The 18,973-nt window shown below is 32.5% G+C and overlaps 2 protein-coding genes across 2 annotated transcripts in view; both read left to right on the forward strand.

Annotated features, from left to right (window-relative positions):
* The window catches only part of LOC123703519, a 173,174-nt gene that overhangs the window by 113,866 nt on the left and 40,335 nt on the right, over positions 1 to 18,973 (forward strand). The window contains exon 3 of the mRNA XM_045651559.1: positions 15,486 to 15,608. Coding sequence (XP_045507515.1) covers positions 15,486 to 15,608 — 123 coding nt within the window. The remainder of the gene's footprint in view (positions 1 to 15,485; positions 15,609 to 18,973) is intronic.
* LOC123703516 (tubulin beta chain) lies at positions 5,019 to 6,761 on the forward strand. The gene is made up of 2 exons (XM_045651557.1): positions 5,019 to 5,152; positions 5,421 to 6,761. The coding sequence occupies exons 1-2, from the start codon at positions 5,096 to 5,098 to the stop codon at positions 6,705 to 6,707; spliced, it is 1,344 nt and encodes a 447-aa protein (XP_045507513.1). The 5' UTR covers positions 5,019 to 5,095; the 3' UTR covers positions 6,708 to 6,761.

Here is an 18,973-nt window from a genome sequence, read left to right on the forward strand (position 1 = left end):
ATTTTTTATGAAAGTGATTACCTACATACTCAAATAACGTGCTCTATCTTCTATCTATTTTTATAACTGTACAAAAAACAAAATATTCATTTTATTATATGACGTCGATACAAATGATCAAGACATCGATTAAATTAATAATTTAAGCCTTAATTACGTCGCCTGTTGGTTAATTTCAGTTAGATAATAACACAAAACGTCTAAACGTCGTTCCAATCAATTATTCAAGTAGCTGTTATCATTAGGGGCTTTTACGTTAGAGTCAATTAAAATAATCAGTCATTTTAAACAATAACTTTAATGTCAGAGGTCTAAAGTTACCACTTTTGGTTAATTTATTTACAATTAAATATTTCATTTATAGAAAATATAAAATAATAAATAGTGCATACGATTATTTAGTTTTAATTTAATAAAAAATGTAACATATTTTATTTATGAACTTTAGAGTGTGCCTAGTTTAAGTCTCTAAATGGTATCTGGTTCTACTTAGTTTTATTATTTTAGATTATTAACGATTACTTAAATAACAATAAAAATAATGACTCTCATTTTGAAATAAATAAAAAGCGCTTTTCACCAATTTACTGAATTAGGTATATCTTAGAAATTTCAAGTAATAAACTAGGTAATAAGATACGATTACCAGTTCAAAGCGATACTTTAATACAACCGTAAGATTTGTTTTTATTTCACGGCATCATTTCACAGAGTATTTCTTGGAAAAAACGATTTATTTACGCAAGCCAATAAAATACAATTTGACGAGATGAGCTACTTCTTCGAGTTTACAAAACGATAATTTTTTTAACAATTTCTTTAAAAGCTGGTTTTATCTGATGTAAAATAAAATGAGGACTAACCGAGATTTTTGCTAAATCTATCTTTTTGTAATTTTAAGCTTTTTATGAATAAGTAATATTAAGTGTTAGGCTCCACGTTTTCACAATGACTGCCGTTTTCAATTTTATAATAAAATATAAGTATTTAAAATTATATATGTATGTTTATCAGCCATCTGGTTTCCATAACAAAGCTTAGTATGGGATCAGATCGTGCCGTGTGTTAAAATTGTCCTGAAATATTTGTCCTCAAATATATTAGAAGAATATACACCAAATTTCCACCCCGAATATACACCAATTTCCATTAGCTTTCCACCCGCGGCATCGCCCGCGCAGTCAACGAAAAACCCGCATAGTTCCCGTCCCCGTGGGATTTCCGGGATAAAATCTATCCTATGTCCTTTCTCGGGTATCATAATATCTCTATACCAAATTTCATGCAAATTGGTTCAGTAGTTAAGGCGTGATTGAGTATTGAGTAAAGACAGAATTACTTTCGCATTTATAATATTAGTATGGATTTAATTAAACGCAATTTCCCTGACTATCAAAACAATACAATACAAAATAAAACCCCACACGTAATCAAAAAGCATTTATAAAAACATTATCCATCGAAACGTTCAAATTAATGCGATCCTATCTCTATAATGCTGGAATCCAATATGGATTCCAACTCGATATCAACTCGATGCCAACTCGATACCAACTCGATACAGGTTTTGGCAGCAGTGCGAATGCATTAGATGAATTAATATGATAAGAGGCTCGTTCGTTATTCCTCTCCTATGTGACTCGTGAATATCCTTTCTATTATGTGTAAAAGTGAAAAATGAATTCACTGAACAAAATTTATGGTCTGTTTAGCAAGGTTTACGCAAAATTTTTGGTCTGTTTAGTACTTACATATAGTGAAGTTTTCTACTAGAAAGAAAATAATCCGCAACGTTTACTTTTTTTTTTGGTTCAATTAAGTTGATTTTATAAATTTGGGTTTAAATATTAGAATTATTAGTATGCATTATAATTGCAAATCCATAAAGAAAATAATAACCACAAAAGATAAAATAAGGATTAGATATTGAACCTGGTAAATTCAAATAAAACTGATTAGTTTATAAAACTGAAATAAGTTCCAAATGCTAGATACTTAAAATCACACTTAAAATATTAAGTGGGCGTAATATGAAGTTCAATCCAATCGCTATGAACAGACCACAAATATACCAAAATCAATTAGAATTGACAGTTGAGCTCTTCATACGTAACTGCGTTGTCATGCTCTACATAATTGAAGTCCCCTGTCTCATTCGGAGGCTTGAGGATGTCGTATTTCCTGTTTAACTTATTGATTTGTCGTTACAAGAATGTAATCCAGTTAATGTGGATTGGGAGTACGTTTTTGCTAATAGATATTAACTTTTTGTTACGTTCTGTTTCTAGTAATCAAGTGTGCAGTAGGTAACTAAGTAGCAGTTGTGCTACCAAAAATATGAGAATTTGTGAAGCTTTGTAGTTGTCTGAAGAGATTTTTATTAAATATATTTTTCATATAGAGGCAGATAATTATATTTTCATATATGAAAGATAGAGTTGTTTGCGATACATACATTTTATATTTTCTTCGTATTCAAATGCCTTCGCTTTGCCCTTTATAGCTAACTTTATTGTATAATTTACCTTTAATTTACTGCCAATATATTTCTATACATAAAATTACTCTCCATTATTAGGCTTATATCCTTAAATATCCGATATAATACCTCTGCAAACAACTAAGTAAGTAAATAAAATACAAAAAATCTAAAACAAATATTTGTTCAAATCACTAGAAGTTATAAAAAGTTTTACTGCAGGGTCCTAACGTAATATAAAGGTCAGAGTGAATGAGACAAACATACGGCTTTATGATAAGTTGGAAAGGAAAAGAGATCATTTACACATCAGATGCTTTGCGAGATCCGTCTACTTTAAACTTGCCCTCTCAGCTAATTGCAGATTTATTAAGAGTTGTTACGTTTTTAGAATGGCTGCAGTATTTTTTTAAATAAAAATTGCGTTTTATTTTAGTAAAGCTTTCAGTGTTACTTCATACTACTAATTTATTAGTTATGTGAACTGAGATTTAAAATATATATCTAGTTATCTCTTGTAGCGTAATGTTCGCGTATACAATCATAGCAAATTATTATTATAATACATAGGTACACTAATTGCATTTTAAAACAATTTCACAATAATATGAAATTGATTTCCTCATATAAAATTGACTTAATTCACAATATCCAAACAAAATTAAACATTAATTTACTGCTCTAAACAAAAAAGGTGTACGCAAGAGTAATAACAGCTCTATATAATTAGCCAAAAACTTTTTCCTCTTATCTCTTGGACACTCATACAATATTCAAAGGCAGCTCCATTACCCATTAAGTAATTAGGGAAACAGTTCACACGTACTGAAAAGGGTTAATTTATTATTAAAAAGAAATGGAAGAAAGATTGTAATCATCCAAACACAAGGACGGAAATGTGAAATATTTTGTATTTGCTTTCCATTTTCTCGAACAACAAATATAATTTGTTTCTTGGCAGAAACCAATTATGTTTGTTGTTACAATTAGTATACAATTATTTATCCATCTCTTAATTCTTTTATATTCTACAATTTCGTTCATGTACTTGTTGTACATGTGACTAGAATAGTATGATATTATACTACCTGTGCCCTGCAGTTTCACCCGCATTGCTGCTCCGCTCTTGTTGTTCTTAACGTGATGATATATACCTTCCTCGATAACTAACTGGGCTATCATGGGGCTACAGCTAACACTGAAATATTTTTTCAAATCGGACTACTTAGTTGTTCCTGAGATTAGCGAGTTCAAACAAACAAACTATTCAGCTTTAGAGCTAGCGCGCAAGAGCAACTTTTGTCTCCGCAACCATTTTGTCGCTCCCATCAACTGTATGGGAAGTTTCGTCGCTACGTGCGCGCACTTTCTTACTAGCCCATGGAGTTGATGAGAGAGACAAAATAGTTGTTGAGACAAAAGTTGCTCTTGCGCGCTAGCTCTTAATATTAACTGAATTTGGCTGCAGGTATGCTTTGTATCTATTTGCCTTTATAGTAAATCGATTCGAATTATTTATTTATTTATTTATTTGAAAACTACACAGCTTACAGTTTGACTTAATCTACTTATATCTATGATACAATACGCCAATTACGAGTTTTACAATTAGTATCAATTATAATTGTGAATATGTTTGTTTTGTCCTTACAAGGCGCAGAGGGTTTATCATATCTTCGAATCGGTTCAAAAATAATCAATCAAGAATTATATAATCAACTTAAAAGGGATATCAAATATCTTTTTTCATTGTCTATATACTAAAAATGAATCGCAAAAAGTGTTGGTAAGCGCATTAATCGAGAACGGCTGAAACGATTTCGTTAATAATTTCTTTTTTTTATAATATTCCTTGAAGTAATAGGATGGTTCTTATGCAGAGAAAACGTAAAGATGTACCACGGACGAAACCGGAGCGGGCCGGTAGTGTTTTCGCATAAATAAAAAAACCATCGTAATAATTCATTTTGCAATCATAAATAATGAATAATATAAAACTGGCCAGTTAAAATTGTTACATCCATACGTTTGCAAATTGGCAATCACTAGACGATATTAACAAATCAGTCCCAAATTTGGTTCGCCAAAATACTGATTGGAGCTCACCGTTTATCGCCAGAATGCACATGCATACGATAGAAATGTGCTACGAATTTCAGGTGGTCAATTTTCTTTAGGCCTTAAAACTGACGCTGATAAGTATAAATAAATAAATAAATAATGCCAGTATGTACATGTAATGAAACAACTAACGCCCTACTAACCATAGACAATCAATAGATATATTTGATATATATACTGCAAGAATTACCTACAACAGGCAAAATTGGCAATTCAAAATAATTAGATGATTATTATATACGAAAACTTCACCAATTTTACTAAACACATAAAGTAAAAACAGTTAAAAACTTATTCGTACACAAAAAGTTATCATACTCAAATTGGCAGGTTGCTCCGAAAAGGAATATGTTTGAAATTTTAAATTGCTTCGAATTCGATATGAAAAGTTTCGAATAGAGGCATTTGTTTTGTCTATCTGTCTAGTTGGTCTTGAAGTTTGATTTCAGTCGGGTTTTTCAAGGAAAGATTATTTAAGTTTTAATATTACTTAAGATGAGGGAAATCGTACATATACAAGCGGGGCAGTGTGGAAATCAGATTGGTGCAAAGGTAAATATAAAAACGTAATTTACATAACGTATTTTACATAGAAATTTTATTACAGTAAATCAGCCATATACGACTCGTAATTGGCATAAACGTAATAATTAGAAGTCAATTATATCCTAAGCTGTGAATTTTCCATAAATAAATAAATCTGTGGAAACACACCGCCCTGTTGTTTATTACTTGTATAGCAAAAATAGATCGCACAATATTTATGAACTATATCTAGTTCTTGTATTACCGTGCAGTAACATAAATCGTTCGCTTGCAGTTCTGGGAGGTTATATCAGACGAGCATGGCATCGATCCAACTGGCACATACCACGGCGATTCCGACCTTCAACTGGAGCGTATTAATGTGTACTATAACGAGGCGACCGGAGGTAAATATGTGCCGCGAGCGATTCTGGTCGATCTCGAACCGGGTACGATGGACTCTGTCCGGTCAGGACCTTTCGGACAGATTTTCCGCCCAGATAACTTCGTCTTCGGACAGTCAGGTGCTGGTAACAACTGGGCGAAAGGACACTATACAGAAGGTGCAGAATTAGTTGATTCAGTACTAGATGTCGTAAGGAAAGAAGCTGAAGGTTGCGACTGCCTACAGGGATTCCAATTGACGCACTCGCTTGGAGGTGGTACCGGCGCTGGTTTAGGAACTTTGCTTATATCAAAAATTCGAGAAGAATACCCAGATCGTATCATGAACACCTTTAGCGTAGTGCCTTCGCCCAAAGTGTCAGACACAGTCGTCGAACCGTACAATGCCACGCTATCTGTGCACCAGCTGGTAGAAAACACTGATGAATCGTACTGCATTGATAATGAAGCTCTGTACGACATTTGCTTCAGAACCTTGAAGTTAACTACACCAACATACGGTGACTTGAACCATTTAGTATCTGCAACTATGTCTGGTGTTACAACTTGTCTCAGATTTCCAGGTCAATTGAACGCAGACTTAAGGAAATTGGCTGTCAACATGGTACCTTTCCCTCGTCTTCATTTCTTTATACCAGGTTTTGCTCCTCTAACATCTCGAGGCAGTCAGCAGTATAGAGCTTTAACAGTACCAGAGCTGACGCAGCAAATGTTTGATGCGAAGAATATGATGGCTGCGTGTGATCCTCGTCACGGTCGTTATTTGACAGTTGCTGCCGTTTTCCGAGGACGCATGTCGATGAAGGAAGTGGACGAGCAAATGATGAATATTCAGAACAAGAATTCATCGTACTTCGTTGAGTGGATTCCAAACAATGTGAAAACAGCTGTGTGCGATATTCCACCACGTGGTCTGAAAATGTCTGCTACGTTTATTGGAAATTCGACGGCTATTCAGGAGTTGTTTAAGCGGATTTCGGAGCAGTTTACGGCCATGTTTAGACGCAAGGCATTCTTGCATTGGTATACTGGTGAGGGTATGGATGAGATGGAGTTCACTGAAGCGGAGAGCAATATGAACGACCTGGTGTCTGAATACCAGCAGTATCAAGATGCAACTGCCGAAGAGGAAGGCGAGTTTGATGAGGAGGAAGAAGGTGGCGATGAAGGAGACTAGACGAGTTTTAAGAATTGTTGTATTCATTATTTTATTTTATTAAATTTTAATTTTGTCGTTTTATTTCGTGTTACATATTGTAGTAGGCAGTAAGTATTTCATTGGTCAAAATTCTATGACGCTTAATAATGGTTAACTTTATATTTTAAAAAATAAGAATTTATCAAGTTGTAAATCACTTACATTTATGAAAGTAGTTACGCATATTTTCTAATTACAACATAACATATAACCCATACTGGGTTAAAGCGCCAAAATTAGCCGACTAATATAGATTCATAAGAAAATGAGAGGTTTTTAAGAAAATCGAGGTATGCAGCGCAAGTCTACACGATTTCTTTTTTAGGGCTTCCGTCCCCACGGGGTCTTTTGTTCGGGCCCCTTTGGGTTAGTGCAAATCGCGCTCAAGGCTCATTTTAAACGTTTGCAATTGTTAACATATTCATGCTTTGACCAAGTTTCGTGACCGTAAGATTTTTTCTTTAAACGAATTTCATTTAGGTACCTATTCATATAATTTGAAAATGACTATGTAAACTCATCGTTTATAAATCTATTTATTTTTTGTATCTAAGAAATTATTTATGTAACTAACAATATGTCATGGGAAATAACCCGATTTATTTGTAAAAAAAGAACCTACCTGCTGAACTTTCTGCTGACTTATCATTTACTAGATACTAAACACGTATTTACTTGTGAAAGCCAAAGATATTAAATGGTTATTTGCTTTTCTATGTTAAAAAGTTGTATACTCTCCTTATTATTCTGTATTAAAAATCTATATAATCTCACAACTAATCTAAATCTAAACATAATTAGTCGATAAACTCTTAAATTACCTAAGCTAGCCAATCTATCAGATTATTAATGGTTCAGTCAACGCAGACTGGCCCAATTTTCAATAACAGCATCATAACGGCTGAGTAGGATTTAAAATTACATCGTGATGTAGCGTCATTAAAATTTTAGTTTTATTTTCACTTATTGCCTATATTTAGCTGATTTAATACAAAGATTAGAAATAAAGAATTATATTTTGACTAACGGTCCGCCCCGGCTTAGCCCGTGGTACATGTTTACGTTTTCCCTTCATAAAAACCATCCTCGTACTTCAAGGGATATTATAAAAAAGAATTAACTAATTTGGTCTAGCCGTTCTCGAGTTTTGCGCTTACCAACATTTGGCGATTCATTTTTATAATATGTATAGGATTTTATTTTTGAAAGCACAGTAGATTTACAGGAACCACCTCTTTTTATAAGTTGGTTGAAAATAACAGAGTGTAGGCACATGAGTAAATGTAGTGTAGGACGTAGGTGTATCCTTACCCTTTGTTGACTATAATATTATTATTATAACTACATAATACTAAATTTAGTTCGTATTTGGTTACATTACCTACTTGGTTCTATTGTGTATGTTGTGTGTACACGATATTCTTAATATAATATATAAATCTCGTGTCACAATGTTTGTCCTCAATGGACTCCTAAACCACTAAACAGATTATAATAAAATTCGCACACCATGTGCAGTTCGATCCAACTTGAGAGATAGTTTAAACATGTAGGTACCACGGGCGAAGCCGGGGCGGACCACTAGTCTTATAAATTTATAATTTTGTATGACAAGCATTTTCTTTATTTATCTGTTAATGTTATATTTGTTTTCGCCTACAATAAATGCTTAAGTTTCATGTGCCCTTTATATAAAAATGTGAAATTTAGAATGTTATATTTGGCTTCTACAATACTACCTTTGTTCATTAATACAATATCAGAACCAACTAGCTTAAATAGGTTAACGAATCTATGAAAATAGTATTCCGAAAATACACTGAAAGGTACTCTTAATGCAATTGTTATTTAAAGTACATTGCTTTATGTCAAGCGAATGTAACTACGGACTACATTCAAAAGCGTCCTCCAGCCAACGATCGATAACGAATCTGGAAATTCTATTTTGATAACAGATATTTCAAGTGACCTGAATTACTTTATTGGAAACACTAATTTACTTACTGTGATTTGACTAGGAGTTTATTTTGGGAAGTGCATTAGGACATGTATCTGAATTATCGTGTGATAAGATTAGTTAAGATTTTGAGATCTTGTTTGAGGAATTAGTGTTAATTAAAATGTTTGTGAAAAAAATGATATTTTCTTATAGGGTATGATCAATTGATAAAAATAGATATGGTTATTATTTAATGATTTACAATCTTGCACGTTTAAAAGAAATATAAGTGAAAAAAATCAACATTTTGGTATTTCTTGCGTTCATGTTAACTGCAAGACAACAACAATATGTTTATTTGAAGATTTTATCTTCACTAATACTACAAATAGGAAAGGAATCACCTCTTAACATTAGTACCTACATAAAAAAGGATCGTAAAGAACATAATAAGCTAAAGATTAGTAAGTAAAACATCACAAAAATATATCTTATACCACGTTTACCATCCTTAAATAGAGCCTTTATTTCAGTGAATTGGAAAACTGCCCATGCTCCTGGCAGTTAAACACGGGTAAACGATACCGCTTTTGACATTTGAAATTTGAGATAGGGCTTAAAGGCCCTTAAACGGACTTCGTGTGCGTTTTATTTATTGTGAGCGTTTTTGTATGTAATTTTTTGAGATAAGATGGTAAATTAATAACGACGGTAAATGGTAAATCTATGTTATGACGATTCATTAGTGCTTTTAGAAAAAATGTCATTGAATAAATACATGTTTTAGTTCAATTGTTTTAATACATAGATATATCGAGTGTTTTTTTTAATGTTTATTATAGAGCTCTTTAAAGTTATAATAATTATTTTTATAATTTTTGGGACCAACAGTAAAAGAAAACTAGCTGTAAATAGCAGCTTCATTTAAGTTTTTTTTGCTAATAATGCTAACCCTAAAATATTATAATCAACTCAATAATAAACATTCTCAGACCAAATGCAATTACCCATAATGCAATAAGGTGAATATGGAAATGTTTACAGGTCAATGGTAATTTCATAATAATGATTCAATTACGCGGCAGGTAATTAGATTTTATGGACCATTGTCCATGTGGAATTCAAACGCTGTATCAACCGGTTAATACTGGTTTTATTTTTTAAAATTAAGGTTTAATAATAATAAGTTCTTTTATTGTAGCTATTGAAGAGTGTTCGCAAATTTTCATTTGACTATTTTTATACTGCAAAAAAAGCGTAGAAAATGTTTGATTTAACAAATTTTCTAACTTGAAATTTTTAAAGGGTTTTCAAGAATGAAGTACATTACAACCTTGTATGTGTAATTGTTTTATACCACACTAGGAACAGTGGGTAGTATATAAATATGCAAAAACTATATCATCAACTTTATAAATACAAGCCAGATAGCTGGCATGTAAAAATTAAAAAAATGTTCATTTAATAAAATTTGAATACAATTTCAATAATATTTATACCTGTCTTTCACACTCATAATGTTGCGTTCAAATCTCATCAGTCAGGACACAGCCTAAGCCCTGACCGCTGTGTGGGATTAAGGCCTTAACATGGCTCAAGTCGGAATACGATTACATACCTATAGTACCTATTTATTATGCCTAAAGCTATCACATATATGTAACCGGTGACCAAAATTTATTTGCGTTTAAAATTGAATCAGTACCTCATTTTAATTAAGCTTTTGACTAGGCAAATTGAATTGCTCTAGTCTAAAAGAAAATATTAAAAGGAACTTTACTCAAGTAATGTTTATGGGACAATTGAGGTTTTAATTGCTCCTTGATACATAAAAGTTATTTTCAAATTAAAACATGTTGGTGTCATTATAGTCAGGAACTCATTACGTTACCAAAAAATAACATATTTACTTGCAACTTAAAGATTTACTATCACTACATAGTATAAAACGAAGTCGCTTTCTCTGTCCCTATTTCCCTTTGTATGCTTAAATCTTTAAAACTACGCAACGGATTATGATGCGGTTTTTTTTAATAGATAGAGTGATTCAAGAGGAAGGTTTTAATATACAATTTATTTGGTTTTAGACAAAGCGGGCGAAGCCGTGGGCGGTAAGCTAGTTTGCTTAATAATTAATTCAAGATCTCACAGTCATAGCCATCATTGAATTTGAAATTACATAACAAAATACATAGGTATAAGTTAATAAAAATTAAATAAAAAACATTCCCATAATTATACAAAGTTAAGCTTCAGCTTGTAATTACAACAACGTTATTCCAAACATAAACAATATTTTTGTAAAGTTAAATATTAAATCAGAAGATTGAGAATATTAAACTCAATTTCTTAGAACTGTTATCACGGGAAATTTTAATTAAGATTGCTTTCCAATAGTAGTTGTTTAGGGAATCATGTGTGACATTTGATTTCTCGGTAAACCAGAATCTGATGGCAATTAGGGAAATCAAAATTTTGAGTGTGCAACCCTAGGGAAAATGGACTGAACGATCTTGATACTGCTTCCACTTAATATCCACTTAATATTATGTAGGTCCATACTTACATGTATAATATACAATTATACATATTACTTTTATACAGGTAATACATATTATTATTTACACATACCTATATTTGTATATTAATTACCAGTAAGCCATGTGAAAATATCGATATAATGATAATGTAGATCAAAACTACTTATAATTTTTTATAAAATAAAATAAAAATAAAATAAAACTATGTTTATTTTCGTAAGTGTTAACAGATACACACATTATAAAATTGACTTGGACAGCTTGGACTTGACGAATAGCCGTATTGGAAACTCCTGTAATAAGTTTTAATAAAATTATATTCTAATCAACAAACAATATTATAGTTACCTACATATAATATTTTTTAATTTAAAGTATCAAAACGGGTAAGTCCACTTTACCAATAAAATCTTCAAAATTGAAAATTGTGATGTGTTTGACCCTTCTTCATCGAATGTTTTTCTATACACATTATAAACAACACCTCTTGCTTGTGATCGCAGCGGCTTTTTCGACATTTTCGAAGATTTTTTAGACAAAATCCTAAAAATTATTCATCAACTGCAAAAAAGACAAATAATTTGACAACCAATTTGATAGTTGTCAAATAAGTTGCCACATAAAAATCTTTTATTTCTTAAATATAAATATGCCATCAGATTCTGGTAGACCTATATAAGTAATCTTCTTAATATATATAAATCTCGTGTCACAATGTTTGTCCTCAATGGACTCCCAAACCACTTAACCGATTATAATAAAATTCGCACACCATGTGCAGTTCGATCCAACTTGAGAGATAGGCTAAGTTTTATCCCGGAAATCCCTCGGGAACGGGAACTATGCGGGTTTTTCTTTGAAAACGCGGGCGAAGCCGCGGGCGAAAAGCTAGTTGATTATATAACCCACGCAACTTTGTTTGCTCTTAAAAGGAATATTATATGCTATTTTTGGAAAAGATTCATGAATATTTTGCTCAAATAGATTATGATCTAATGCAATAGAGACCATAGTATAAAAAAGACCATCCAAAAAAATTATGTTTCAATCACAGAACTATATCGAGATAGAAGGAAATAGTTCGTCGATTTATATGAGAACCGACCGTGTAACATTTTGCGTAGGTATTTTGACGTCACGCGAGTCTTTTAGTGATGTTCACAACGTCAAAATAATTGTCTCCTAATAAATAGAAACTAAGTAGGTAGTTAAAACATTTTATGGAATCGAATTGGGAATCGATTTTGACCTTGACAGAATAATGAGAATAAAAATGTATGATTATTTTACAAGCTTTTTATTAACTTAAACTGTATGTATGTATATGCATGTGTATATGAATGTATTTATGTATGTTCGGATCAAATCTTGCAATTGAATATTAAAGAAGTTTTACTCAACTTATTGAGCTGAAATTTTGCATACATGTGGTCAGGTGACAATATTAAATTTTAGTATCATGGTGCTGAGCTAATGATGGAGACGGAAGGAACTCCTCAACCACTTAACATTATTCGCCGAAACTTTGATGGGCCATTAAACGAATCTTCATGAAAATGTATGGAACAAATCAGACTGTTTTTCCTAGGAAACCAGTTTTTGCTTCCATCCATTTATTTTTCACAAGAGAATCTTTCGAAAAACTGAAACAAATTTGCAATAAGTATATAGTAAATATATTTTAAACCATCGATATACCTTACAATAATATTATAGGATTAAAAAATAATTATCATTTTTCTGTTTTCAATAGGTATCGATTTGAATCGACTAAGAAATCGGCATTGAAAATCGTGGCGTACAACTCTATATGCTTACTTTTGACAGAAAAATGAGAAATCAACCTTTACCGCGTTTCGACAGTTTGGAATGTTTTATTTTCATTGCTGGTTTTCAATGCATGTCCAGTCTGGCGTGTAAAATTAAAACCGTAATGGAAAAGTAGCATCATTCCGTTACCGTTTACATTAAATTAATACGGAGCACAAAAATAAATTGTTTTATAAGTAATAACAGATATTTTAGGGCAAAAAGTACTTACAGGTGAAAGGAAATATTTTTATTGACACCTTCAACTTTTTTGGTGGTGTTTGCACAGTTAATTATCGAGCACGGGATCATTTTCTGTTTGCATTAGTACGTCACACACGGAGAGCGGTCGAGAGAGGACTGAGCATCGTGGCGAGCAAAGACGATGATTAATCGTCTTTTCGCCACGCGAGGTACATACACTCTTTCCTTCTATCTCGATATAGTTCTGTGGTTTCAATTCGAATCAATAGTTCCTTAGATTGGCGAGTTCAACAAAATGTGGGATCGAGGTGTGCATTTAATTCTTTAGGAGATATATCTTATTACATAATTTAAAAAGGTAGGTACACTTATCTAATGACTGACTGGCATGGTCATTAGTGACCCTGCGTTCCAAGCCAGAGGTCGTGGGTTCGATTCTCACCCAGGGCATTTGTGTGATGAAATGCGTATGTGAAAATTGTCCTGAAACATTTATAATTAACTAGTAGTAGTAGTTAAAATGTATAGTTCCTGTACCCGTGGGATTTCCGGGATTGCGTCATTTTCCCGGGATAAAAAGTAGCCTATGTCCTTTCTAGGATATCAAAATACCTCCATACCAAATTTCATGAAAATTGGTTCAGTAGTTTAGGCGTGATTGAGTAACAGACAGACAGAGTTACTTTCGCATGTATAATATTAGTTGTATACGTAGTATATTATTATTAGTCTGTGATATTAGTATGGATTGTGTACGTAGTATATTATTATTAGTCTGTGGTATGGATTATAAAACGTGTAGGTACTTATACACCAGTCATTTTAATATCTTCGTAGCACGATTTTTCAAATCCATACTTGTATTTCAAACACGTATATTTTATGTGATTTATATGCAGCTATAAGAATAGTAATACTCTAATGCTCAAGCCCTCTTATGTCATATTGTACTGCAATCGATTCATAATGGCCATGTTCGATTGTTCACGGGAAATTCCTATATTGTTCACGTATCTTCAAAGGCTCTGCTTCTCGTATTCTTCAGACTCGTTAGGGAGACTTAAGCAGAGACTAGATTTGCGACGAGTAATCTTTCAGAGTGATATATAATTTTGTATTGAATGTATTCATCGCTCTATGTAGTTTGTATTATAATTTATCTGTTTTTTGGTTCAATTCATAATTTATAAATATAATATTTTTTAAATAATGATGAAATATAAAAAATATTATTACAACACTACATTTTCGAACTGCAAATAAGATTTTATACATTACTAGTTATGTCCCGCTGTTTAACCCGCATTGCTTCGCTCCTGTTGGTTTTAGCGTGATGATATTATGTATCCTATCCTATAATAGCCTTCCTCAATAAATGGGCTATCTAAAACCGAAAGAATTTTTTAAATCGGACCAGTAGTTTCTGAGATTAGCGCGTTCAAACAAACAAACAAACTCTTCAGCTTTATAATATTAAGTATAGATTAAACAGACTTACAAACTTAATGCAAAAATCTTTACCTTAAATCTACCTATTCATAAAATAACGAAATATTTTACCAATTCTACTATTGAAATAGCTTTCATTGCATCCTACACCTAGTGTAAACTACATTAACAGCATTAGGTCATGTGGCAGACCATAGAGATGCATTGTAAATGAACTGATTGCTTTAAGATACATGAGTTAATTGTTTATGGATTGCCTTTGGATTGTTGGAATGTTCATTCTAGAGGTATGTTCCTACAATTGACAATTGTTGGATTGCATTTGACTAAATACAATTAACAGAGTGTACCGAATATCTCTTTCAAAATTAAGTTTTTCCAAATCTGATTGGACTGGAGATAGAAAAAAGCATGGTGTTATTTTTGTGTTTAAAAGTTATGTAGTGTAAAATCATGAAGAAAATAACAATAATAATTTTGTACAATTCTATTACATTGTAACTTGCATATGGGAACACAGTATTATGTCCTGAAATAAAACAATTTAATTTATTATTATTTAATAAACAATTTATAAGCTAATTTACAGCTTTATTCATCCAAAATTCATAATTTAGTCTAATTTAAATAGGGAAGCATACTATAACAATATGTTTTATAGTTTTGTTTCTTGCTTGAAATATTTTGTCTGGCAATACTCATTACTCATTAAACAGATCTAACCTTTAAAATAGCCCTTCAATATTAACTACTGAGCACCATGATACTTTACTATATTTATATTATTTAAACATTTATTCATTGCTTTTGTTCCAGGGCCTGGTATAAAAGGCACCATGGCCATCCTGAACTGCCTGCTGGCTCGACAACTCTGCTTCGAAGACGCCTCCTGTTCCGCCATCTTGGAAATTATACCGCGTGTCTGTGGATCTGAACTTGGTTAGTAATTAGTACTTAATTTAGTATTTATGACATGAATTCGCTGCTCAAACCGGATTTACTTGGATAAACGTTTCCTTGTGAGCATTACAATTTTTTAAAGATTCACAAAAATACAACACACCAAAATTTTGCCGTTTTTCAGTTTTAAGTTGTGGTACACACGACATTAAACAGTAAGGTCGATCGTAATCGATATTGAGCTTTATAGAGTTATATGAAAGAGCTAAAAATTAAATAAAATTAAAAAATTAGAATCTATAATTAACATGCTCTTTTAAGTTTTTTTAATGATATAAATATGGCTTATGAGATAGATAAACCCGGGCAAAGCCGGGGTAAGCGGCTAGTATTTTATATAGGAAATATCCTACCTTTGACATTTATCGACAAAGGAGAATACTGTAACTAAATCTATGCAATGTATCCGCTATAGATTCCATATAACAATTATATTGTTTGATCTCGGAGATATTCACAATACAGGGATTTCTATGCAGTATCCTTTGTATGAACGCTTTTCATACGATCACTATATCTTCAAATCGGACCAGTAGTTCTTGAGATTAGCACGTTCAAACAAACAAATAAACTCTTCAGCTTTATAATATTAGTATAGATGTTACACTTTAATAATATATGCTACAAAAAAACACATCAGCGTTCTGCATAAAGATATCTCGACGGACATAGTATGGAGATTTCTGGAATCTTCCAAGGGCTTAGCTGTTCTTATCCCTTAATCCTGTTGACTTGTTATATCCGTCAGATGTCGCTTGGCTGATGGCCCAATTGTTCTAGCGAATTGTGAATTGTGATCTATCGCTGTTACATTGTAATGTCCTAAATTATTGTAACGATTAGCTTGTATAAGATCTTTGGTTTAAAAGCGTTTTAAAATTATTACAGTTTACTTTATACTGTTTTCAATTTTCTTCTAAATCGGTTCAGTCGTTTACGTGACAGACAGACAGATAAACTATCACATTTAAAATGTAATAATATTGGTAGAGATATTATAAATTAACGTGTGACAAAAAATTTAATCCTACAGATTCACAGCTTCCTGTTTAACTCTCTCAATTAAAATGACAAATATGTATTGAAAAATAAGTCCCAAAGTATCCTATATAGTTAATATATGACGCTTTCGCTTTGTTCACAAAAACCCGGGTTGCTGTCCAGCGTGGTCCAGAAATAATCTAAACTAAAACCAAATGAAAACCGCCAAAACTCTGCACCGCAAAATATTTTAAAAATCTTGCATCGTGTTTGCGAGATGAAGCCTTTGTGAAGCCGAAACTATTATGCATGAACCGACATTCAGGATTCCCTTACAAATAGTTTGGTACACTGTCACGTAACTTCGACGATAATACTGTGTTTGGAATGTTTTAGCCGACTTCGAGAATTGAGGATTTAAACAAACGTATGTTTAGTGTTGGAACTGTAGAATAGTTACATATGGCAATGTTATAGTGTAATAACTAACTGTATGTTAACTAACTAATCTATATTAATATTACAATAAGCTGAAGAGTTTGTTTGTTTGTTTGAACGCACTAATCTCAGGAAGTACTGGTCCGATTTGAAAAATTCTTATCTCATTTATTGAGGAAGGTCATAGGCTTATATATCAACGCTAAGACCAACAGGAGCGAAGTAATGCAAGTTAAACCGTGGGGCACAGCTAGTATTTTTTTGGGGTATAGTATATATATATTGCACACAAAAACAAAATTTACAGAAACGATATTATTATAATAAACTAGCGGTCCGCCCCGGCTTCGCCCGTGGTACATATTAACGTTTTCTCTACATAAGAACCATCCTCGTACTTCAAGGAATATAATAAAAAAAGAATTATCGAAATCGGTTCAGCCGTTCTCGAGTTATGGAATTACAACGAAAAGTGGCATTGATTTTTATATATTAGATGTACAATTTGGCGGCCTTATCGCTTAAAAGCGATTTCTTCCAGGCAACCTTGGGATATAGGAAAAATAAATCAGTAAAAAGGTAGATAGTGCATAAATACATACATATACAAGAAACTGTAATTATACATAGATAGATAACTTAAGAATCAAATAATATTATACAAAAACAAAGGAGAAATGAGCAGTATAGGAATACAAATATTAGAAGAGAGGAAAATAAATTTACATAAATAGATAACTAAATCAGCAAAGAACATAGACAAACAGCATTAAAGAGATAGATAGTAGTTCTTAACAAGAGTTTTAAAACTATATAAACATTGGGCTTGCCTGATCGTTGTCGGGAGAGAGTTCCACAATCTTACGGCTTGTACGGTAAAAGAGCAATCGTAGAATTTGGAAGTGTGAACAGGCATATGAAGCGTTAGATTGTTGGAGGAACGGAGATTGAGTTCATGAGAAGACCCCATAAACACAAATCTTTTTTTCAAGTAGGAAGGAGTTCTAGGATCAAAAAGGATGGAGTATAATAAGGAAAGGATATGCATATTCCGGCGAAGACGGATAGGAAGCCATCTGAGCTGTGAGCGGAAATCGGAGATATGGTCGAATTTACGTAAACCAAAGATAAATCTAATTGCAAAATTTTGAAGACGTTCCAACTTGTTAAGGTGCTCCTCAGTAAGGTCTAAATAGCTTGCATCAGCGTAGTCAAGGATAGAAAGAAGCAAAGACTGCGCGAGCAAAATTTTCGTGGGTTTTGGTAGAAAATTGCGCAGTCGTCTTAACATCGAACCAACCCCAAAGATCTTACGGCTTACCTGTTGTACGTGTTCTGTCCACGATAGAGTTTGGTCAAACCATATGCCGAGATTTTTAACCGTCGGACTGTAGTCAACATCAACACCATCGATAGTAATTGCAGGCAGGTCTTCAAAAGAAACCCTAGATATGAAGTGAGGACTGCCTATTACTATTACTTGCGTTTTCGTTGGGTTAATTTTGAGTCCATACTGATGAGCCCATGTCACAATAGCACGCAGATCTTTATTGATACACTCAACAGCTTATAGCTATTTATATGTTCACGCAGTTCTCTGAATTAAAAGGTTTAAAAGCTTATTACTTATTATTTATATAGTTTAAAAAGTGTGTTTAAATCGAATCTAGAAGTGTTGTCTACTGTGAAGCTATAAAGCGTGTTAAAAATGGTGGTAAACGGTAAAACTATGCTATGAAGATTCAAAGGGCTTCCATAAGAATTTTAATCTAATATATAAAAATCAATGCCACTTTTCGTTGTAATTCCATAACTCGAGAACGGCTGAACCGATTTCGATAATTCTTTTTTTATTATATTCCTTGAAGTACGAGGATGGTTCTTATGTAGAGAAAACGTTAATATGTACCACGGGCGAAGCCGGG

Source organism: Colias croceus, chromosome 26 (assembly GCF_905220415.1).
Source record: "Colias croceus chromosome 26, ilColCroc2.1".
In the NCBI taxonomy this organism is placed as follows: Eukaryota; Metazoa; Arthropoda; class Insecta; order Lepidoptera; family Pieridae; genus Colias; species Colias croceus.